Here is a 25,043-nt window from a genome sequence, read left to right as displayed (position 1 = left end):
TCAAAATGTTTTCATCCAACATACAGTCTCCTTAGTGCAATAACGTAATAAGTGCTTCTAGATTTAATGTCAGTTATTCAGTAAATGCACTAAGATACATCATTTCAATGCAAAATTATTTTTTTTAAACAATCATTGCATTGTTTTGACACTAAAACACTTCTATATAATATTTTTGGCACTTAAATTTCTGTAAAACAAGCATTTACCTATTTCACAGTGAGTTCCATTATAGCCATCTGCACATGCACATTTATAGGAATTGACAAAGTCTACACAAGTACCACTATGTTGACACGGGTACGGTACACAATCATTGGTATCTAAGCAAAATCAAACAACCACAATTAGTACTTCAGTACAATGCATGAGCTTTATAATAGAATGCTCTTTGTACGCGCATGTATGTACTTACACAAATGTAGACATATTAAACAGCATTATGTTTATTGCAGTACTTTGTAATGGCTATATGAAAGTTCTCCAAATGTTTATTTAATTATAACGGTATTTAAATGTCCGTCATTAGTTTGGACACGAAATACGCCAGGCTAGTGACAAACGAAGACGTACTGTAACCATAGAATATGGTCAAGATTTCTTGAAAGATAGTTTGTGTTTTAATCACCTAGGTGAATAAATTATTTTGCATTAAACATATCCATAATATATACCTATTTCACAATTCTGTCCTTCATATCCCTCCATACAAGTACACACATAGCCAGCAAATATATCAGTACAGTTCCCAAATTGACAAGGATCCGACAAACATTCGTCAACCTCTTAAATAGAAATGATATATTGCTTATTAGTTCATTACATACTGTTATATCAAACTTTGATGATAACCAACTTTGTTAGATTAAAAGCAAAGATAAATGACAACAAGTCCTTTTCACACTAGTATACAGATCAATCAAACATTTTTTTAAACTTCAAATTATTATTTATTCAAATTAATGTTGGTCATTGAACGCCGCCTTCTCTTGTTGACCTTGTGTACCATATTTGGGTCATAATCCAACAAACCAACCATCCAGCAACTATCAAGTCAGTCAACAAACCAGTCAACCAAGACAACTAAAGAAACGAAATTGTTTAAGTTTACCAGTATTGCACGTGGTGCCCCCATAGCCATCCGCACATGTGCAATTGTACCCATTGACCTGATCTACGCACGAACCCCCATTCGTACATGGCTGAGATAAACATTCGTCTATATCTGAAAGAAAAAGCGAAATGTTTATTTTGTCAAATGCAGTACTGCAAAAGTTGCCCCGTTTTTCACTCAAGTGTTGTTCAATTTTCTGTCCTTTCAAGATCATTGATTCCAGCACATTTAGTATAATAATTGAAGATTTCATACCGCTTAAACCAGTTCCAGGGACGTGAGAGATGATGAGATTTAAATCAAACCTGTCTAATGCTGTTGTTTTTCGTCGCTTCCGAGGGTTCTGCCCTTTTCCAACTTTATATATGCCTAGACATTATTGATTGTAAGACAGTATTGATTGTAAATCAAGACCGATGTCTTCGTTCAGCTTACTTTTTGAAAGGCATTAATATAAAATATACAATTTATAAGCAAAAATAAATAATATACAAAGAGTAGTATAAAAATAGTAGTATATAACACCAACCTGTTTCACAAACATCACCAGTGTAACCTTGTCTACAGTTGCAACTGAAACCATTCACTTTATCCACACATTCACCTCCAGACCCGCATGGGTTTTCTACACAATCGTCTATATCTGAAAACAATATAAACATACATAATCAAATCATAATCGTACCATGATCCAATGTTGGAAAAGAAAATATTTCCAGCGCTGCTCTTATCACGCATTATCCATGTGCTCACGTTGCAAATATAATATTTGTGTGCATTTTTGTGAAAGAAAACGTAACTAAATGATTAGTTTAGCAGAAACGACTTAAATGCGCTGTAAATTATGATTTTTTAGATATGCTTAACAATTTTACCAGTTTCGCAGCTTTGACCTTCATATCCATCCGAGCAATTGCAAATGTATCCATTGACAACATCAACGCACGTGCCATTATTCTTACAAGGAAGTGACAAACATTCATCTATATCTTAAAGTTTAAAAATAATCAAGGTTTACCTTTCATACTATAGCCTTGCCATATCTTCAATAAAGGCACATTCAATTGACACATCAAAAAGACACATCTAAAATGATATATTCTATAAAGACAGAAAGTATCATAATATTATTGTAAAATAAAATATAACTTTCGTGATTGTATAAAAACGAATGTGTATTTAAAAGGGTCTGCCGGCATATTTTCTTTTATTATTTCCTGACATCATCAATACCATTACGATGAAAGTTATGGGCTACCTGTTTCGCAAGTACTTCCCGTATAACCCGGGACACAATCACATGTATGTTGGATGTCTCGATATGCGCAAGTTCCCCCATTCAAACACTGGTTATACCCTGAAATACAATGAAGCTAGTTATGTTAATGGTTTTATGAATTAATAAAAAGAGAGCATGAATGATGTTGCAATATTTTTATTATCGCTCATGAACAGACTGAATCAAACCGCGTCTGCAATTTTAATGTTATTTATTGCCTTGTTCTTCAGGCGTAATATTCACATTTTCTCAAATAATGACGTCAAATAATGACACAAATGAACTAAATATATATTTACGAAAACTGTCAAAAAAATGCAAAACGCGGCTTCGGGTTTATTTGATATTATCCGACATTATTCATTAGTCGATATTAACAGTTCATTATGTTTGGTTATTTAAAAAGAAATAACGCATTAGAAAATGTCTATCATCCCCATTTCACCAGGTACTATGAATAAGAAAATATCCTGCTTTCTTTTCACCAGATTTTGTGATCAACAGTTAATAATATCTTTGAACCAGACAAAATGAATAAAAAAGTATGTTGCTTAATGTTGATTAATGAATAAACATAGAGAATATAAGTTTGTTTTATGTGTAAAGATGACATTCCAAGTTAACCACTCGTGTGAATGTTGTCTTTGAAGGGATGAAATGAACGTACGTCTTACACAATAATAAAAACAGACACATTTTATCATTTTATTATTTATAAGTATTTTATGCTTAAAGACGAATCTAACTGACATTTCTCCAAAATTTAAATATTAATATGAATATTGAAATATATGTTTTACCACGGTTGTCTCAATTTTACCAGACTTAATGAATGAGGAACAGCTTGATGCTGCAACTCTATCTCAATCACGACTCAAGGAATAAGATCGCATGTTGTTTCATTTCAGATGATTCGATAAATATGAAACATTTTCTTGCTTTCGTTTAATATGATTTAACAAATAAGAAACTTTATTTAACAGCTGCTTTTAAGTCTATTCCAAAGATTCTATTTAATGTTAGTCATTATAATGATCATAATAACTTGTAGAGTAGTTGAATAAATAACAAAAAAATAAAGAAGTACCTGTCCAGTTTCGAGCATTTTCAGTTGAGTTACAAAACCTGCAACTTGTTAACGACACTTCCCCTTCATAGAAACACTGACCCTCGATGAAACAAAAGTTGTCCTTTATAAATGAATAAAGTACAGTAATTAAAATTTACAATTATATGCATCATTATATTATATATACAATATATACATGCATATATCAATAGTACTTAGCATGCAAACTGTAAAATGTGTTTGACATGGACAAAATACATGATTTTACAATCGTCAAAAATCATATATATTAAAAGACGAAACTTCGTACTCAATTATGTTAAAAATGAAATGTCATTTTCGACATATAAATGGTACGATTTTCAAATGTTTCAAATGTTGAAAATGTGTATAATGTTTACCTTAAACCTACATTTGCATCAAATAAATTATACATTACATCAATAGAGTGTTTACAACAAACAAGAATATAATGGTTATGCAATTTTCATTTTATAAAATGACTGCTTTAACATGCGCATACCAAACAAAATTGGAGAAACTTGTTTTTACGTTGAAAACGAAAATCAGTGTAAGTTTCTTTAGTTGAAAAATGGAAAACAACTCCATTTAATAAGATAAGTTATAGCTTGTATAAATTAAATTTGATCAATTTACCTTTAGTGTAACGTTCATGTTCGTTCCATTTATATTAACATCATGACACGTTGTATCATATACATAAACTGTTTGTGCATCTCCAAAATTGTTACCGTCATTACTTGCAGAGAACTTATACACGTGAATATAATCTTTCATTTCTGATGAGAAATCTTCTTGTTCGGTAGTTATACAGCACGTTCCCGTAAAAATGTCTTCATATCCACCCTTTTCTTTATGATGGTCCACTAAAGTGACCTCTTGGCCATTTTTATCGATCTAAAAACAATATGAAAAGTCCAAAACCAACCTATAGGTACACCATGCGTTCAAAGCTAGTAAAATATTTCTAAATCTCTATCTGATTTACATGACCGTTCTACAAAGTAACACGAATGCAAATAAAAACATTTTGAACAATAAAATCGAAGAACGTGAGGCAGCTGCTGTAAAAATATTATATAACGAATTAACTGGACAGCGAAGATTTCAGAAAGGATAAACACATAAATCAATTTACTTTAGTCAGTTAATGAAAAATAATGTATGATAATGTAATGTGAAGACATATTTACATAATACTGTATTTGTAATGTATATAAGGCCTTGACCGGAAGCAAATTTGAGTTGATATATTAATAAGTTAATCACTTATAAATGTATAATCATTTTAGAAAATTACCCTGGAAATAGTTGTTTGACAAAAGAATCCATCGAAGATATTATCTGTCCGAATAGTAAAACAGGCACAATTAGAAGAATTGGCTTTGTCACATTCCCCTCCGCCTTGGATATCTTCTATCACTACAGGCACACGTAGATCATAACTGCAGTCAGGGCCCCTGTACCAACTTGTGCAGTTACATTTGCCTAAATAAAAGCAATGTTCATACATTTATTACCCCAGCACTTTAACGTTACAAGATTTTTATATTCTGTAAACACAGTTAAAATGACAAACCTTATTATTCTTAGAATCAAAGTTACAATGATAAACCGTATTGAGTATTTTAGACATGAGATTTTACATTTTTTTGGAATAAATGTTGTTGTTTTTTTTTTTTCTTTTTCTTTTGTTAGAATTTATTATTGTCCATTCCAGTTTGTTTTATAGTCTGGTTAAACATTTTGAGGGGAAGATATCAAACTATCTGATCTGAAATGTATTAAACTTTTTGGACATTATATTTTACTATTGTTGTGGAATTTACGCTTTTTTTTGCAGAATCTATTATGTCCATTCATCTTTATTTAAGCATTGTTAAAATTTTGGACGGGAATGATTTTAAAATATTTTTCTCAAGGTTTCTTTTTTTGATCTAAATTAACAAACCTGTCTCTGTACAGACTCCATTTCCACTACAATTATTAAGACATGTTTGCTTCATAAATACATTAACTTCTTCCGTTTTATTTGCAACATAAACAGGATTAAGTTCTAAAATGTTTGTCGCGATTGTATTGATAGCTTCCACGTGAACATTTGCCCAGGATTTGTCATTCGATTCCTAAACGAAACAAAATATTTAGTTTTTCTACCTGTTTCACATATGTTTTACACTATATACATGATAAAGAAACTATTTAATATATCAAAGCAAAATTCTTTTCTTTTTTTCTCGATTTTTACTTTCACAAAATATTACTTAAATAATAACACTTTAGTCACATATTACAGCTCTTTAAATTTATTACGTAAATAATTTACATCCCTATTCTTTATCCGATTTTTCAAATATATACAGAAATATTCTTTATCAACTTTTATGCCTTTGTTACCATTTACTTAATCGTTTTCTTTCTAATTTTTGTGTACAGTCATGACAATATATGACCTATTGTTAACCCTTTTCGGGAAAAAAAACATACCTTTACATCAAACGCACATTGTTTCACCACTTCGTCGGGGTCTTCATCAGCAGTTTTATCTGGGAAATCTGTTACTGCGGGTGATGTGTAAACAGACTGGTTACAGACAGCTTGTGCCTCTTCTTCTGTGACGGGTGTTTCAACGCTTCTCTGATTATGAACAATGATATATATTCAAGAAAATTCATTTTTAAGATAGTTAAACAGTGAAACAACATGCATCTCTACATTAATTAATGAAACTTTTGGAGGTAGCATGTATTCATTCTATTGACAAAAACTTAGTGGCTGTTTTTAATGTGTCAGCATGAAAATGAAAATGTAAAACAATAATTGATGCCCGTGAATTTTGACAAATCCTTTTAAATTTCGATAAATCACTCAGCCTAACTTCCCCTAATTTTTATGCACAGTCACAAATAAATTGAAAAAAAAATCTTTCGATGAAAATAATAAAACCATAAGCGTGTCTCCTATGTAAAAACTCTCAGTGTCTAATGCAAATGTTATTAAACACGTGTCTTAAACCTTTTCATGCACATTATCGATGTTTTAACCAAAATTTTACACCAGCTCAATTGAAATTCAATCCTTTATTTTTCAAAATAATAAAGAATGTCACACTTCCTTGTTAATCTGTATTTCTTCTAAATTTAAGTTGTTCAGTTCATACCTTAGCTTTACTTTTCCGTGGAGTCGACATTAAACCATAAAGGCGATCCAATTCCTTTTGATGGTTGTATTCTCCAAGTTCTCGCCTTTTCCGATTTTGTATATCACATTTTGTTTTTGTTATTGACTCGGCAGTCTCAGTACTACACTCTCTTTGACGCTGAATAGTGCATTTTCCATTAGCACATCGGCAAGTAGCTTCATTTTTATTGGCCCAACTTTCCAAAATCCGTTTTGAAAAAGTGAACAAATTGAGATTGTCTGCTAATCTGCAATAAGAACATATTTGCTTGGGAAAAAAATTAGAATAAACCTTACATAAGGCCTTGTTGTATTTTACTAAAATATAACTGTTCAGTAACAACCTAAAGCAAACGTGCTATTATATATTACTTAAAAAGGGTCCTGAGAAAAGTTGGGTTGGATTTCTGAAAATATATGTTGTAGCCAGAACGGGAAATATATATCCGTACCAAATTTATATGCATTATTTGACACATGTCAGTTATTGGTATCATATGTGAAGACAATTACTGGCAACACAAGAAAGAAAATCGCATAGAACGCTTAAAAAATCAGCAATTTTTGTAAGTCGCAATCAAGAAGCAGCTTAATCAATTAAGAGTCGACCTAATATACAATATCTTTTTCAAGAAAAAGCAGAATATTTTTATCATAGAAATTTTTTGACGTTGTACGTTTCATGTAAGCAATCAGGTGAATATGAAATGTTTGTTTTCCGACAAATCTGTTCAAAACATGTACCACTATATTTTTCTTCCAATAAAGTAGATTGAAAATTCAAATTTGTCTTTCAAAGACTTAATCATATTCGTTACCAACACAATCTTACCTCCAACTTTCGGAAAACTTGTAATCAGCATTTCTGTTGTTAGAAGTAGAACCGTCGCTATGAACAAAATCATTTGAAGAGTTTGCGTCACAGAGCCCGCAAAGACCCTCCGTTTTTCCAAAGTCTTTGGCCGAAATAAAAACGTCGATATTCATTGTATTTCCATAATGCAAGTTGGCTACGATCTTTGTTCCAGTCGGTGTTAAAATCTACAATATATAATGAAAGCAATGGCAGTATATACATTTATGATAAGAATTTCAAACCATTTTTATCAATGATTTTTAATTAAAAGCCCCGACAAATATTTTATAAACAATTCAGACATTGTCGAACAGCAGAAACAAACAAGACAAAATATTCACAATTTTTACAGTAAATTTGGCTATAAAAGTTATTCTGACACCTTATATTTATGGTCATTGACGCGTTCGACGTGAATAATTCCACCGTCATCGCAATGCAAAAAATCCAACAAGTTTATGCTGCCACATCGATTGATCATGAACACATCGCCACCGGCTCTAACGGCAATACCACACGTACACACAGGACCAGATTTTCCTCCCCAACAATATTTTGTTGCTTCCTGGACCTATATGAACGTATCAAAATATAAGAAATCATTTTTTAAATTAAATAATTTAATCTACTAATAGCTTTTAGAGGTGCACCAAATATAAATAGATGCAGCTTTTGTTTACTTATTCCTATGTCAAGGCGAATTTCTATTTGTTAATGATAATCATGTATGTATTTCATAAAAGCGACAACAACATGCTTCTTATCAAAATTTACTAATTTAGTAAAAGTTTAAAAGTAAATTCATTGTTGAGAAAAGCAAATCATATGTATTACGTTACATAAGAAAATAATTTAAGATTTATATGCAAATGATTTGTACAAATGTAAGTTTTTAATCGTTAGCCCCTGAACTAATTTTTCTTTTGATCTTTCTCTCTCTTTTCTTCCGTTTGTTATTGTAGTTACAACCTACCTCAACATCTGACTCCTTATGATGGAATAACATATAGAATCCTGGCCTTTGGTTTTCATAGTGACTGTAAGTAAAATAATCGTTTTTTACGGTACAAGACCTTTGAACCACACATAACTATGTTAATTTTATGAACTGCTTTCAGCAATGAGAACTAGATTAATAAAAGTTTTAAAAATATATATATCTGACCTAATTTAGTCCCTCACTGAAAAGTGAAACTTTGATATCACACATAAAAGTATCAGCCTTTAAAAAGCAGAATTCAAAGTGTAAAAAAATGTATAAAATGCCAAGAAAATTATCACAGTATTAAACAAGAAAAGCATTGATGCAAAGCATCAAAGGGCGACGCCAAAAGAATTTGATCCAGGTTTGCACCTAAATACTTAACAAAAGATGTGTACTTTATAGCAGTACCATTTCATGTGACCTGGAGGCTTGGCCCAGTTTATGTTGAAACTTAAACCAAAAAGAATAGACTCTGTCTTGCCAAGATGCAAAGACAATTTATAATCAATAAACCAATCTTAAGATTTACTTTACCAGATACAAGGATACCTGAGTCATCTTCATATAATCACAGGCACGAGTATCGGACATGGGAAGAAAAAATATTACCAGATTAATAAAAAATCTGTGTTAATCTTAAAAGTGTCAAAAACCAAAAGAAAAATGTAAATAATGACCCCTTTAAAAATATACTATTAACTTAAAGTATATTTTTAAAGGGGGTCATCATTTACATTTTTTTGGTTTGTGACACTTTTAAGATGAACACAGGTTTTTATTTTATCAATCTGGTAAAATTTTTTCTTTCCAGGTCTGATACTTGTGCCTGTGCATATAATAAAAGCTTATTGCTTAGGGTTGCAGACATGTCATACATAAAAGAGGACCTAAAATGAACATCAGGGGGACACCATAGGTATTCTGAGAGAAGGAGTACCAGCCACATTCACCAGCTGCTATCAGAGATAAGACTTGAACCATGCAAGAATGTCATTACATATGGCAGATGCTTGAAGAGATGAAGAAGAAGAAAAAAGAACTTCTTCATGTGCAGTTTAGTGTGATCAACTGTACCAAATGCTTTTTGTAGATTTAAAAGTATCACGCAATACTGCCTTTGTCCATTTCAAATTAAATGCAATCTATTAAATGAATCAAACATGTGTCAGTTGAAAACCACTTCTAAACCCTGACTGAAACTGCCTGACCATGACTCGAACCCATGACTTTCAGAAGACCAACTGAGCTATCCGGCCGGCTACACATTTTCTCTTTAATAATGAAACAGTTCTAAACCTAAACCTTTTTCCCCACTATATTGATTCATGTACTTGAATTTCTGATGTTTACAGAGCATAGTGAATTAAACTCATGGTTATTTGCAGTAACAGGATGAGAAAAACTTTCAGCTTGACCAGAACTCAAACCTGTGACCCACAGAATAATGTACCGCGGCTGTAGCGATTGAGCTATCTGGCCGCTTACACATTTTCTCCCCTAAATAGTGAACAGTTCTAAACCGTGACAGATATTTAGATTTTTAAATTAACAGATAATTAATTCTTAATTAATAAATAAGAAAAAAAAAAACCTTACATACTCTGATAGTCTTAATTAAAATAACAATTTATATAATTATTATTGTATAATTATTTTTACTAAAAAGGGCTAAGACAGTTATTGGTTGTGCCATTATTTATAACAGGTCAATTTGATTCTTTTGAAAGAGAATATAACTGTGCTAATACATGTACAATATCTATGATAAGAAATTTTATGAAGGCTGATTTGTATTTTACATCAAGGGCACCGGGCGAAAACATGAAAATGCAACCAACGAACCACTTTGTGGTAGATTGTATTTTCATGTTTTCATCTGGCGCCTGGTTACTTTTTGTACTTTGTTGGTTTACATGTGGCACAAATCACCCACTATAAAATTTAGTGTACAAATTTATTTAAGGACAAGTATCAATCTACTCTATGAGAAGTCTGTTATAGGGTTGACTCAGGAGACCTGGAGATTGAGACCGGGTGTCCCTCCATTACAAATAGATAAGGCAGAAGCTGTCCTTTTCAAACTTTGCACATGTTAGAAAAAAATTAGAATAACTATTCAGAACATGATTTTTTGAGGCTTTATCAATTATATTGCTTGATCCAAGTTTCAGGACATTTTCAATCAATACATGTATTATCATTTATAACTTTAAATGAAAGTCTCATCTCTTTAATAATAATGACATAACTGCAACTCTTTAAATTCAGAAATATTATAAATCTCATCATACCAATAATGGCAATATACTAAGATATAAATGTATGCACATAACATTAATAATTCCAAGTTTCTATTAAATAAATATGAAATATTGGGTACATAAAGCCAGTAAAAGTATATATATATCAATATTCACTCATCAGGGCCTCTGTGCTTTTGATGACCTTGCAACTGGTAAATTTTATAAAACAAAAATTGTAAGTAATACCTAAGATAGACAGAAAAGAACAAATAATTTAGTAAACATGAGTTACTTCCCCTTGAAATAAAGAAAACATGAAACCCAAAAGAACACCCTAAACATCAAAATTAAGAAATGTTGCTGGCTCATTTTAATTATGCCATGCAAATTAATGGTAAAGTATTCATAAAAAAAGTAGATGGCCATGTGACAGCAGTAATTGCAGAAAATCGGATAGCTGTCAACATCCGGATACTGGTACACTTTGTAAAAACAACCATTCTGTTCAACAGATAAACGTAATATGGATAAAATCAATAGGATAATCGTTTACAACAGTCCATTACCTATCCTAATACTCATTTGCAGGTGAACTTTCTTCTTGTAGGAAATTTTTGAAAATATATAAATGAATGAGCATCAATGTAGACCACAACGATTTTCGAAAATCGGGTTTTAGTATTGTCAATAAAACAAAGGGACAAGCTGTTAATCTGAGCCTGCAATTTCATGAAAATAATATCACAATGCACATGCTTTTTATATAAAGTTATTAAATACAAATATAACAACATATTTGTTTACTTGATTTTTACGAATCAAAATAAAACTAATTAACACAACATGAAATTAACTGCTAATAATAACAGCTCCTTCCATAGGCAAAAATAAAAAGCATTCCATATAAGACGACGCCGCTCACCGGCGTCGCCAATAAGAACAAATAACTGTCTAAAGTAGTTGAAGACAACAATGTATCAGTAAACTACGTACTTGCCGTCACATGTTCTCATATGCGGGTCAACATGTGAGTAGCACATTCTATTCTGATAGCTGTCCGTAGATTCCACATTAACCTGTGAAAAACAGATTGCATTAAATAATTTAGATATGGAAGATTTTTCAAATTCTTTCCTATCAATGAAAGTGGATATACTGATTTGTTGCGTTCTTACCATAAGTATTCTATATAAATATGATATATTTTCATATATAAAGTAATTACTCGATGAAGAATCCGTTATGAAAAAATGAAAAATATACAAACCGATGGACATTTCTATATATGATTACATAGTTTAAATCAAGGGTTTGAAATTTCATGTTAAAATTTTAATCGTATCATGTACTCTATAGATTTATATATTAAGATAATGTTCAATGTCGCATATTATTCTTACATGAACTGTATTGTCAACAACATAGTTTTGTCCCAATCCAAGATTAGCATTGTTTCCTACTTGGAGACGTAAATCAAACTTGGTTGCATCATCGTAGTTTTTGTCAACTGTTGCAATACGGAATACGTAGACAATATCGGAGTCCAGAATTTTTTTTGATTTTTGAGCCTTTGAAATAACACATAAAATTACATTACATTTGAAGTGTTTTAATGAGAAAAAAATCATTATAATTGTTTATTATAAATAACACTCCTTTTCGTTAACAAGTTTAAAGAATAATGAATAATGAGTGTTGGTTTGTCCATAATAGTATTTTATCAACAAGGCCAATAAGTTTAGTGACACGAATATACACATTAATGTATTATATAAATATAATTAAGATTGTTTTCAGCCAAAATTATATCATTTTTCTGCACTACTGCACTAACACGCTTAAACCGTAACCCTAAACTTCAATGCGCATTTACGTCTTGTGTATATGAAGTAACAAAAGCGGTACAGGTATGTGGGTCATTTCTATTGAACACCGTAGCACAAAATGTATAAATACAAAACCGTAGTACCAAAATTTCGTTGACACACTTATCGTCGTCATCAGCATTCACGACACTTATGCCCGCGTCGCATGAATTTTCACTGAGGTTTGGATCATACAATGACAGTGATGTGGAGCAGTCGGGTGAGTCATTTTCACTGTATTGGCATCCAATAGGTACTGTTTGAGTCACTGTTACAGTATTATAACCACCTTTGGAAACGGTCACGTCTGGTTGGTTGACCTGATAATTATTATAAAAAAAAGAATTTAATATTACTCATGACTCACTTTCATGTTATCACCTAGGAAAAGTATTTACTCATATCATTTCATATTAAAACCAGGTTTACATCAAGTGTAATTGTAAGTTTTATACTAAAGGAAAATACATAAGCATTTACCCCCACAATATTTGTTACTGGTATACATTATTTGGCACATGTCCGTTATTAGTATCAAATGTGATGCATAACCATGAAATAAACACGAAGACACATACTGGCCAAACAAGAAAGAAGATAGCATAAAACGCTAAAAAACACATCAACAATGTTTTGTAAACATCACATCATAGGAAACATCCATGTAGGAAACATCACAATAACTTACTTTAAATCCTGCGTAAAACTGGTTACTTATGGTTTCATTAGACTCATCACCAATGTCATTCACGACTATTGTACCACATTTTACCTAAAATATGAAATATATTTTAAAAATCTATGTTCAAAGATTTTGTTACAAACTAGCAGCAGAATATTGTACGAAAGGCATGAAAAAATAAAAAGCAAAACTTATGTGTTTAACCCCCAAAACTGCATGTGTTTTTATGTTTTGTGATCTACATCGTACCAACACAGTAGAGGTCAAATGGTGAACTTGTAAAGAAAGATTTCAGGTATCGACATGAATAGCTTTCTCACTACACTTTTGTACTAAATGTATTAATAATGGTTTCTCTTAGAAAGCGTAAAATGGTAAACACGAGATTAAACACATATCTTTATATGCGCTTTGTCAAACGTACTTACAAGCATGCCAAATAAATTTTAGACTCAACTTACTCCTCGAATGAGTAAATTTAATGATCAAGAAACCCCTACAACTGCATAATGCAATTGCAGATTCTAGTAGTTAAAAAAAAAACATTTACAAATATGATGCAGTTTGTAATTTGAAACATAAAAATGATTATTATAGGTAAAGATATGCTCTAATGTTTTCTAACTTTGGAGAGAGAAATCTTCTTATATACTTACGTAAAACCCAAGTTCTCGCTTGGGCAGTTCAAATTCTGTTAGAACAAGATCAGCTGTCATGTTAGAAGGTCCCTTTTGTAAGACAAATTTATCATCAACATACCTTGAATAAAAGTGAAAAGTAGAAAGTTAAATAATCTAGTATGTATTCGGACACCTGTCTTGCTCACATCTTTAGTACAGTTTATATTTTAATCTAATTAAATAACTCTTCAAAGAATCAGAATGAATTGTATTGAATCATATATGACATAAAATATTCATTTTACAAACGAAACTTCTTTCTAACAACTAATATTGTGTGCATTCTGTCAGTATGAGACTGTTTAATTTGACATTGACTTCCGATAAATTAACGGACTCTTCGCCGTCCTTTTGCAGGCCATAAAATTTTGTATTCTTTTTCAAGTATCAGAAATATTATTAATTATGAAATTGATTAAGAGTTTGTTTTTGTTTGAATGTGAACATAAAAAGATATTTAATTAATAGATCCACCTGGAAATGAATGTCCACTTGTATAAATAACAAAAAGTTTCACTATGTTAGCTTCAGTATGTCATATTGCTTGTGATATTTTAAAGAAGTCTCCGTTCCTTATTCCTTATCGCTAGATCTGTGAGCAACTTACAGGATTTACGGGTTCTGACAACTGACCAAACTGGACATGTTGTTAAAGATGTGTGCTAATTTCTTTTTTCACCTAAACATGTTTCAATGCTCTTGAAGGCACTTTTCCTATTACTAACGCATTCACACTCTACTTATAGGCAGTTACATATTTTCCAACATAGTAGACATAGCTTAGAATTCATGAAAAACAATATAGGATATTTTTCTATATTCGTTTGAAAATCATTAAACTCGTGTACAAACAAAATTCTACGAACCATTTCACATAATAAAATAATGTTTCGTTCGACTGAAGAGAGCATTGGAATTGAAGATAGGGTTTGAATATATCCCCTATATCCCCTGTCCTGCTGTGCTGTATTTCAGGGAGTACTTTAGGTTTATCTTCAAATATATACAAAATGTAAATATAAATATCTCATACTTTTGTACATTATGAAAGACTAGATATACAAACATGACTTTATATCAACAAGTTGGAAAGAAAGAACAATTAGCAACAATTTTGTCATGATAGCACACTGTCACTCACCTCTGCACTTATTAATTATTTTATCATAGGAGCTCGCGTGGAGCACGTTGCGCTCTTAGATATTTAAGAGGCAATGTTAGTATCTATGGTTACCTAAGGAGGGAAAGAGTTATGAACAGATTAGATTATGCATAACTGAAACAATTTCAAATGCATGTATGAATACAATCATGCTATAGAGCTTATGTTATTAAATAGGTATTACATTTACAATCATATCAACAGGACAATAAAGTATTTTTACAAAAGTAGTTTTAAAAAGGTAGATCTACTAAAATGATATTCAGCGTTTTACCACAGCAGTCAACTTCTCCTCTACAGACAACACCCACTAGAAAGTTATCCCTACATGGGCCTAGAAATGTACAGTCCTCCAATCTGCTTTCTGTCCCTTCACATTGTACATTATTCAGCCATATATGCCCACCACTATTTCCATAAGGAGAAGAATGTGTCACACTTTCATAGCCCATCCTGAATCATAAAATGAAAGCGAACTAAAAAAAAATTTATTAGAGTCGTCCAAGGTTTCCTCATCAAAGGCACACGCACTTTAGGAGGGTTGGTTATGCGCTTGTCATAGAATATCCCACCTTTCATGTCATTGCACGAAAGTGAATTCGAACGCATTTATGATTAGTGCTTTATTATTACCATTATATTGAAACTTTGAGTTCTGCTTCTGACGGTACGAGCGGGTCGACATGGTAGATTACATTTACATAATTCTTTTGCATAGACGTTGAAGAGATTTCAGCTACATGATTCTATTGCATAGACGTTGAAAGGATTTCAACCATCATTCTGTTGTATAGACGTTGAAAGGATTTCAACCATGATTCTTTTGCATAGACGTTGAAAGGATTTTAACCATGATTCCTTTGCATAAACGTTGAATGAATTTCAACAATGATTCTTTTGCATAGATCTTAACTTCGGTAGTACTTGAATCATGTTCGATATATTTTTGTTCAATTATAAAACCGACCATTAACCAAGAAGTTCATTTTGATTATAGTAACTTTCTTTTTTGTCGTACAAACAGACGTTTTATAAGAATAATACAAACCGATTTTAATTGTTATAATCAAGAATGGGAGAGATCTGTCTAGACTAGAGGGCAAAGAAAATGGTTGAATTAACAGACGATGTTTTATTCGATTTGTTCAAGAGGGATAATGTAATAAACAACAACGTTCATGACCCTAGCTCATAATACGGCTTACTCGCAGTAGCGTCAAGTGTTGTGTGACAGCCGAAAAAGTTGGACCGTAATTCATCTCTTTGTTGTTCTATGGGATCATTGATTTTATTACTGAAAGTGTTGGGTATGGTTGCTGATTTCTGTCATCCCATGTCTTCGCTCTTCAAAAGTCTACTGAGAAGACAGAAATACACGATATCATGCTCACTTATCATGTCGTTGCCTTCGTCTTCTACAGAATGATCGTATCGGCGGGTAGAAATCTACGTATCGGTGCCCTATATAGTGTCGCATCGTCGTGTCTTCGCTTCCACGACACGAAGACATGATAAATTTGACAATTTCGGGGCGATATAGTGCGCCGATATGAAGATTTCTACCCGCCGACACGATAATTGTACAGAAAAAGATCTTGTGTCTTAAGCTATTTAAATGTCGATATTACGCTTAAAATATATCGTGTCGGCGCACTCAAAAGTCGCAGTCGAAGACACAAAAAGTGAGCATTTTATCGTGTCTTCGTATCTTCGCCTTCGACATTTGAGAGGCACGAAATGTCAGAAATCAGATACTATAGTTGAGGATTAGATAACGATAAGGCTTGAGCTAGGGTCATGAAAGTTGTTGCTTATTACATTATCCCTCATGAACAAATATTATTTAATTTATCTTAACGATATACATAGGGGTTATATTATCAAATGAAGACAGATAATCTTACGTATATCCAAGACTTCTGCAAACAACAGCTGCTGTTTTGCCTCCCTGAAGTGAAGTTTCGTCATAATAAATTTCATCGTCGCAAAATGCTCTCCATTTACCATCATAGTAAAGCTCAATATGTCCTGCATTTGTTGTAGGTCCATCAACAAGACGGACAGTTTCAGAACACGAGCACGCATCTAAATAATGTTAAGGAATACCACATGCATCTCAAAATATATAAAATTTCACATTATATGGCTTATTTCTATCTCTAGCATTTATATAATGAAATTCTAAATTTACATTAGATAACGCGTTATTAAGTACATGATGTGATGAATCTATTACACTGGAAGAAAATATCTATTCAATAAATGTTCATTTATTTATTTATTTATTTTTGTAAAACAATATACTCATGCAAACATAGTAAAAATGTATTTATTGATAAACAGAAATGAAATGAAATTAACAATACTTATCAGAAAGACAGACTCAATCAAAATACTGAATCCATATTTCTACGTTTGTAAGGAAAAAAACAGCCCTTATATAGAATATTTACTGAAAAGTGTGTCCTGCATGGTTACAATCAGTTTTGATTTGAGTACATATAACTAAAATTATATAATCTATGATTAAATAAAATAAGAACAAAAATATTAGCCATTGAATTGTGCAACGCTTGACATACCATGAAGCAGCTGATTTTCTCAACATTCAAACAAATTGATAAGGAAGAGGAACTGAAATATTATAGTTTCTTAATGTGACTGTAAAATATTGAACAGCAAAATGCTAATCAATTTTACTATTTAATAATACTTCATTTACAATCAACCAACGGTTGATGATTATTTAAGACATTGTAATAGGGATGCTGCAAACCGTTTGCATTTAAATGAATCATTTTTTTTCTAATTGTGCTCCAGTATAGTTACAAAAATTTGATTGTTTACAGTGCTTATGTGCCATCAAGGTAGCGGCACCTTATGATTAAGGTGTCTGGGCTGTCCTTCATAGAAAGTTCGAAGTCTGAAATCAGTCTACAGACAACTAAGACAATTTCGAAAATACACGGTTAGTTTTGGAAAGTGCACCGAAAAGAATTTATAAATTAACTTCTAGCCTTCATCACAAATTGAGTAGAAACTACTATATTTACAATGTGCCATTAGATCATTCGGACGGTGGTCAACATCAGTGGATGTGATACCATTGATTTTGCTTTTATCCCCTAAACATTTGACAGTTACATTTGTCCAATGGCATTCAGAATTGACGACACTTAACCAAAATATAGTTTTCGTCTGAAACTTGACACTTCGCTCAAAAGATTTAATATTTCTCAAAAGAATCATTAGTAATTCATGGTTGCAAAAATACACTTGATATTTCTCCTTATAAAACTTACTAAACTCATAAAAACAACCCCATGAATTGTACAAAGATAACCTTACATTCCGCCCAGAAACCAGTGATAGCGGATTGCATGTATTGCAGTACTAAGTTTATTCCACGCTTGCTCCTTTTGTTACTGAATATACGGCGCATAACACGGTGTGCAGGTCACATGGGAACGAGGAAGATTATATAGACAGCCAAAAAGTGAAGAAAAAAGAACGAAAAACGGGTAAAGAAAAGAGAACATGGTACAAAGAATTAGATACCCAACAGTTTAAAGTATCTGCTGTAGAATTTTGCATGTAAGAGCATGTTACAGCTTGATACATTACTATAAATTAGCTTATCACAATAAGTTCATGAGTAAATTTACTTCACATAACCTGATTATGTAACGTTTATAAACTGTGTTTCTTTTAAAATAAGAAAGGGTTTTACCTTTAAACTGTTGGAGATAAATATAGTAAAATAAACTGATATTTTTATATCAGTATATCAGATTTCTGAAACAGAAAAACAATGCCCCTTTGCCATGTTTAAGTAACTGAATAAAACTTTCAAATTATTCTTATTGAAACAAAAAACCTATCAATTACTTAAATGTCGTAAAATATAAAACATTAATGTCACTTTTTTTGCTGTTGGTTTAATGCTTTGACTTCATTTGCCTTTGTATTCGGTTATACTACGCTTTAGTATGCTCCGTATTATTGTTACTGACAAGGAAGTTGAAATACAAATTAGGCTTTCTGAAATATAAGAATATTAAGGTAGACCATGGGTAATGGGCACCATAAGGAACTGTAAAATTGACAACATAGGACAGTTATATGTCTTCAAGGTCACCTGTATGCAAAATTTAAATAAAATTTACCGTGTGGTTTATGAGTTATGGATATATTTCTGAACTAAGACTTTGCCATTAGAAGGGCTTATTTTCAGAAATGAGGAAACTGTAAATAATCTGTAATATCATCATTATAAAAAATGTTTTTCTATTGCTCATTGTTAAGAAACAAATAATAACATTCAGGTAACACATTACACAAGCAAAATGTTTGTTTCTAAACAAAATGTTCTTAATATGTATAAAAATGTTTCCCTACCCCACCCACTTTTAACACTAATTTTACCATTTCCCTATCTAAAATGCCTTATTCAAAATATCCCTAAAATTTACCGAAATGAGGGTCTGTTTTCAAAGTTTGCCTAAATTTTCTTAAAGGTATATTAGTTGATCATGCGAAATATAAAATACTTTTACCGTGTAGTTTTTATTTTATCGAACTTTGAAAATATCTGGTATCATATTTGCTATAAATTTTGGCATTATTTAGCAAAAAAAAATACCTAAAATAATTATATAATTTAAATAAAACTTTTTGTCTTCCATAAGGGATCAGAGAGATACATAAATAATGTTAAAAAGAAAAAAAGAAAGAAAAAAAAGTTGCCCCTTCTGGGGTTTGAACCCACGCCCCTCAATTTCAATGTAGTTTACAAGCGATTCTAGCCTATTTGAATACTCTTCAAAGTGGAGGTAATGCATTACGCATGGTCTACCTTAAAATATCAAATTTTGAGATAAAAATATTTTGCTTCGTTATTATGTGATAATTATGCTATTTGGGAAAATGTGTTATTTCTTCTTTCACTGACAACAACTTAAGAAATGTTTTTCTTCGTTTTATTTATTTATTTATTTATTTATGTAATTTATTTATTTATTTATTTATTTATTTATTTAGTAAATTTTGTTTTTAATTTTATTTTTTCATCATTGCGCTGTATATTTCGCTTAATAGTAGGCATGTTTTACACAATCTTCCGATTGAATTAAGTCATAACGTTTACAATTGGATAGACAGCAGATAAGATAAATGACATCAACAATTACCTGTCTCTCTTATAGTCGTGGTACAATACAAATCATAAACAAAGAAATATATATTAAAAAACAAAGGATGCATAAATAATTCTTACATGCCTCTCTATATGAGGAAGTTATGTCGATCATTTTTAAAACAATAACTATACGACCATTAAAGAGGTCTGAACAATCAAATACACGAACTTTTGAAATGCTATAATAGCATTTGAAATACACTATTTTTTAGGTAATGGCTATAAATATACATGATTAAAAATCGAATATATTGTTTAAACCCACGGTGTTTCTTTAAACTTTTTTTAGTTCTGATATAAAGTTTAAAATGGATTTTGAATTTTATGTTTTAGTTTGATTTATGGCGACGGAAGTACTACAGTACTACAAAGTGGTGTATGTGCTAGTGGATCTTGGTATGGCGACGGTAGTTTTACGCATATAAAAATTGCATGTGTTATTGGTTCAGGGCATGGCGATGGTAGTATAACAAATATCACATAATAAATATCCGTGACAAGCTCCAAACCTCAACGGTATTTGACATACATGCTAAAGTAACAAACAATGTATATTGAATATCAGTTTTTAAAAAATTCTAATTAGATTCAGTAATATTACATTTTTAATACAAAACCCAAGCACTTTTATAACAAATTATAGAAGCGTTTAAAGCTGTTTTCTTTATTTTCATATTAGTATTTTTACAATGTGATATTTTAAGGTCTTATGATAGACATGGCGATTTAACAAAGAATTTTAATGAATTCTGCAAAAACCAAATAAATATTATTTATTCAAACGTACAAAATAATCTCATGTGTGTTACTCGGTTAAGGCTTAAACGGACGGCAGGATCTAGAAGTACAACACCAATAATAGCCAACAAAATGTGTGAAAGCAACTATTTCTTGAATTCGTAAAACTTCATACAAGATTTATCAAAATATAGGACATGTTATATTTAGTAATTCTTATACTGCAGACCTCCCACGATGACATATTTCCAAATTATCCCCTGATAATGTGTGTAATGATTGCAATTCCCCAAAACTTTGGGCTAAAATGTAAACTTAGTAGTAAGATGGAGTAAAGGAGATGTTAAAAATCTTTTGGAAAGCCCCCAAGTTGCGTGATGTTGATATCTCCCAAATTACTCAGACAATGGTTGTAGTAAAAATTGAGAAATTTTTATTATTACTCATGAAGAAAAAATAATTCTTCACAACACGACCACAATACGGAACAAACTTTAGGGTTCAGTCCAATATTTTGAGGACATAGCAATTTCCTAAATGCTCACTTCAAGGCCTAATCTTTCGGTTTACCTCTTAAACAATCACCTTTTGGTCAAAACCAAGTATAATATTTACATATATTCCAAGACTAATAGTGTGTAAATATTGTAGGATCAAATTGGAAGGGTGAAATTCAGAGGGAAACCTGATGAATTATACCCTTTCCACTTAAAGATCCAGTATGTTGTAATTAAGGTTGTTACCACACTTAATTGAAATTTAATATATGTATATAACAAGGTTAGCTTTTAAAAAAGCTAGTAGCGACTCGCTTCGTAATTTTTTTCAAGGGGTGCGTTTAAATGTAAAAATAACAGTTCTGTTAGCTGAAGAGACTTTGAACAGCGGACATCAAAATAAAAGTGACATAAAGTTATGGAAGCCAGTTTCACTCAGTTTAACAAAGAGGAATATGAGTATATATGAAGATGCATGTAAACAGATAGAATGAAGTCCCTATGTCTATGCACATTTACTATATGGCCTTTTGACCTTGACCAAATAAATGTTAGATAGGTAGAATTCATAAAAATGTCTCTTTATACGAAGTTAAGTTGTAATATGATATTTAGTATTGAATTGAGTGAAAGACACAAGTCCTAAAGTAAACACAAGTTGTCAATTAATTCAGCCAGAAAAGCCGGGATCCTATTAAAAATATAGGGATCCCGGGAATTAACCAGTCTTAGGTGCTTTTTAGATAAGCCGGGATCCTATTAAAACATATAGGGATCCCGGGAATTGACCAGTTCAAGAATATATTTTCAGAAAAGCCGGGATCGTATTAAAGTATAAAGAGATCCAAGGAATTGGCCAGTTCAAGAATAGTTTTCAGAAAAGCTTGGATCGCATTGAAACATAAAGTGATCCCGGGATTATACCAATTCAAGATTGTAGTCTTTGATTTTTCCAATTAATTAGGCAAATAATTATAAGTATTGTGATTTTTAAGTTTGTTGATAAATAGCTCTAAATATATTTATATCCAAAGTTTAATAAATTTAACGTTCATTACATACAATAAAAAACTTAACGTTTAATGGCCTTTCATTACGACAATAATCTACACAAATATAGTTTATAAGTTTTTCCTCTATATCTTATACGATCCCGGATCCCGGCCAGTCCGGGCGTCCCGGATCCCGGCCAGTAAATATATACACTAAATACCGGAAAGGATAAAATGACCGGAAAAAAAGGAAAAAGAAAAAAATGCTCTGAACCAGGTGTACACTTATGTTAATTAACCAAACGAAAACTTACTACAGAGGAACAGGTGAAATCGGTAAATCAAAAGTCAGTGTTAATATGATTTATTGAAAAGAATTCATGAAAACAAACATTTTTAATCATCATAATATCTTTGCGCTCAAAACAATACTTGCTGCTTTTTAAATATGGCGTGAAAATTGAAGGTTTTTTTGACGCTATGTAAGATTAAATTTGATTGGCTAAATAATTTTGGATCCTAGCCCTGATAGATTAATTTTTAAAGAAAGCTGGAAGCCAAGCTTCGATTAAATTTTTGGATAGATTCGGAGTTTTAGGTTGTTTCTCAGTAAAATCGTAACGTAATACCGGCTCGCCGTGGCGAGCCGGCATTATGCCTCTAAAACAATTTTAAACATCGAAGAATATGCAAAATATGTACTGCAAATATTTGTCCACATTATATGTAATCATTAAAATATATGCATTCATTTCTTATTGAAAAAATTGACATAGACTTTATAGAAAATAAACTTCAAATGACCTCCCTTTATTAATATGAAATTTAAATTCGGTAATATCTTTACAAATAATGCTTTTTGGAACTCACAATATTTATAAATCTTCATTTGAGCAGTATTTTAATGATATAAAACCATAAAAAGTTTAATTACATAATTATGATCATTGATATAGTAATTGTTTAGAGATAAATAATTTAGGTCTATCTAGGTCAAAGCTATTCAATAGAAGTTTTTTTAGAATTTTTCCTTGCATTTCAAATTTCTATTTCGGTGAAAGAATAAATAGATAAAGAAAAATAAGAAAGAAATAAATCTTTGAGCTTTGTTCATTTTTTATTGTGAATTTATTAAAAAAATAACCAATTAGTAAACTATTTTGGTCATATTATATTTTTTATCAATGTAGTGTATGAAGCCTATGTATCTAGAAAAGATCAATGAATAAAATAAATGAATGAATGAACAATTTTTGAGATTATAAATACAACAAATAAGAAATTAATTAACAAAATTGGATTATAGTAAAGATTATTGTAAAGATAGTCTCAATAATTATTAAAACAATAGATGTTTTAACTTACTGCTTTTTGTGACAACTAACACGAGTAAAAGAAAAGGCATCAGGATCAAATGTGCCTTTGCCGTATCCATATTTAAATATCTTGATATTCTTTTTAAGAAGTTAATTGCCTTTCCATTCCTTCAGTACCCGTACAATGTTACACACCACTGTCCATTTTATGATTAACGAGTTATATGCAGTTGGCATTGAATTCTATTTTGATTAAGTTACGCTTTAATACGCTTCATATTGTCATTTAACGAGGAAGTGTGGGTATAAACTAGCTACAATAAATCGTTTTTCACTGATCACTCCAGTGGGTATTATGAAATGTTTAAAAAAAAAATATTGTCACTCGTGTATGTGTGTTTTTTTATATTCAAGTTCGGCCTTACGGCTTTTATCAAAATAATACAATTTTTGGTTGATTCAAGCCAGAATTGTTAAATTTTGTTAAAGGCAGTAAGGCCGAAACGTAAAATAAAATGAAAAACTAGTCAATACAAGTCTTGAAGTATACGTTTCATACTTCGCAATGATGCAACGTTTTAAGGAAAGGGCTGACATTTTGGTCACTCATTCTGTCAACCACCTACGAAATTATATTTATTCGATCTCGCAATATATTTCAGTTATTCTGACGTACGATACCTGCTTCCTTTTTAACTAGGTCATAGCTTGTGTCAGACAGTTGATAAGATAGAAGACAATTACAATTACCTGATATCTATTATCTATATAGCTGTGGTACAATACAAGTCAAAGGGGCAAAATATAAACACAAAGATATATAATTATGAAACAAAAAGTACATCGCTAAACAGTCGATCATGTTTTAAACACAATAATAACACAATATCGTTAAAGAGGATCTAAACAAAAAAAAAAACTGAAATGCTTTATCATTAATAATAAACTATAAGGTTTTAAAACTTATTGGCTGAAAAACTGAATTTGTATGATAATAATTATGATTTATAAGCAGATAATATTCAATTTCAATTAAAGTTTAACAAATGAAAAACATATGAATTTTTTCTATTTGTGATTATCGAAAATCTATAATTTGTAATAGTTCTCGTCAAGTTGTATTGAATTGGTTCGGTCTTTCTAATGTAACACAGTCTATGTTTTAGT

The 25,043-nt window shown here is 31.2% G+C and overlaps 1 protein-coding gene across 1 annotated transcript; it reads right to left on the bottom strand.

Annotated features, from left to right (window-relative positions):
- Positions 1–209: 209 nt before the first annotated feature.
- LOC132751939 (uncharacterized) lies at positions 210–24,108 on the bottom strand (the record flags this gene model as incomplete). The annotated part of the gene is made up of 24 exons (XM_060742164.1): positions 23,926–24,108; positions 17,041–17,221; positions 15,411–15,589; positions 14,841–14,967; positions 13,951–14,053; positions 13,301–13,384; positions 12,717–12,932; positions 12,148–12,315; positions 11,741–11,823; positions 8,493–8,556; positions 7,902–8,090; positions 7,496–7,704; positions 6,644–6,911; positions 5,971–6,120; positions 5,435–5,609; positions 4,784–4,971; positions 4,120–4,380; positions 3,481–3,583; positions 2,373–2,471; positions 1,990–2,103; positions 1,644–1,757; positions 1,112–1,225; positions 675–785; positions 210–323 (listed from the first exon to the last, which is right to left on the bottom strand). Coding segments are annotated over exons 1-24 (3,484 nt in total), but the record flags the coding sequence as incomplete, so codon positions are not given.
- Positions 24,109–25,043: the final 935 nt, after the last annotated feature.

Source organism: Ruditapes philippinarum, unplaced genomic scaffold, assembly GCF_026571515.1.
Source record: "Ruditapes philippinarum isolate M1 unplaced genomic scaffold, ASM2657151v2 ctg11476_1_1_1_1, whole genome shotgun sequence".
Taxonomy (NCBI): Eukaryota; Metazoa; Mollusca; class Bivalvia; order Venerida; family Veneridae; genus Ruditapes; species Ruditapes philippinarum.
Note: the sequence above shows the minus strand (reverse complement) of the source record. Positions and strands in the feature narration are given on the sequence as shown.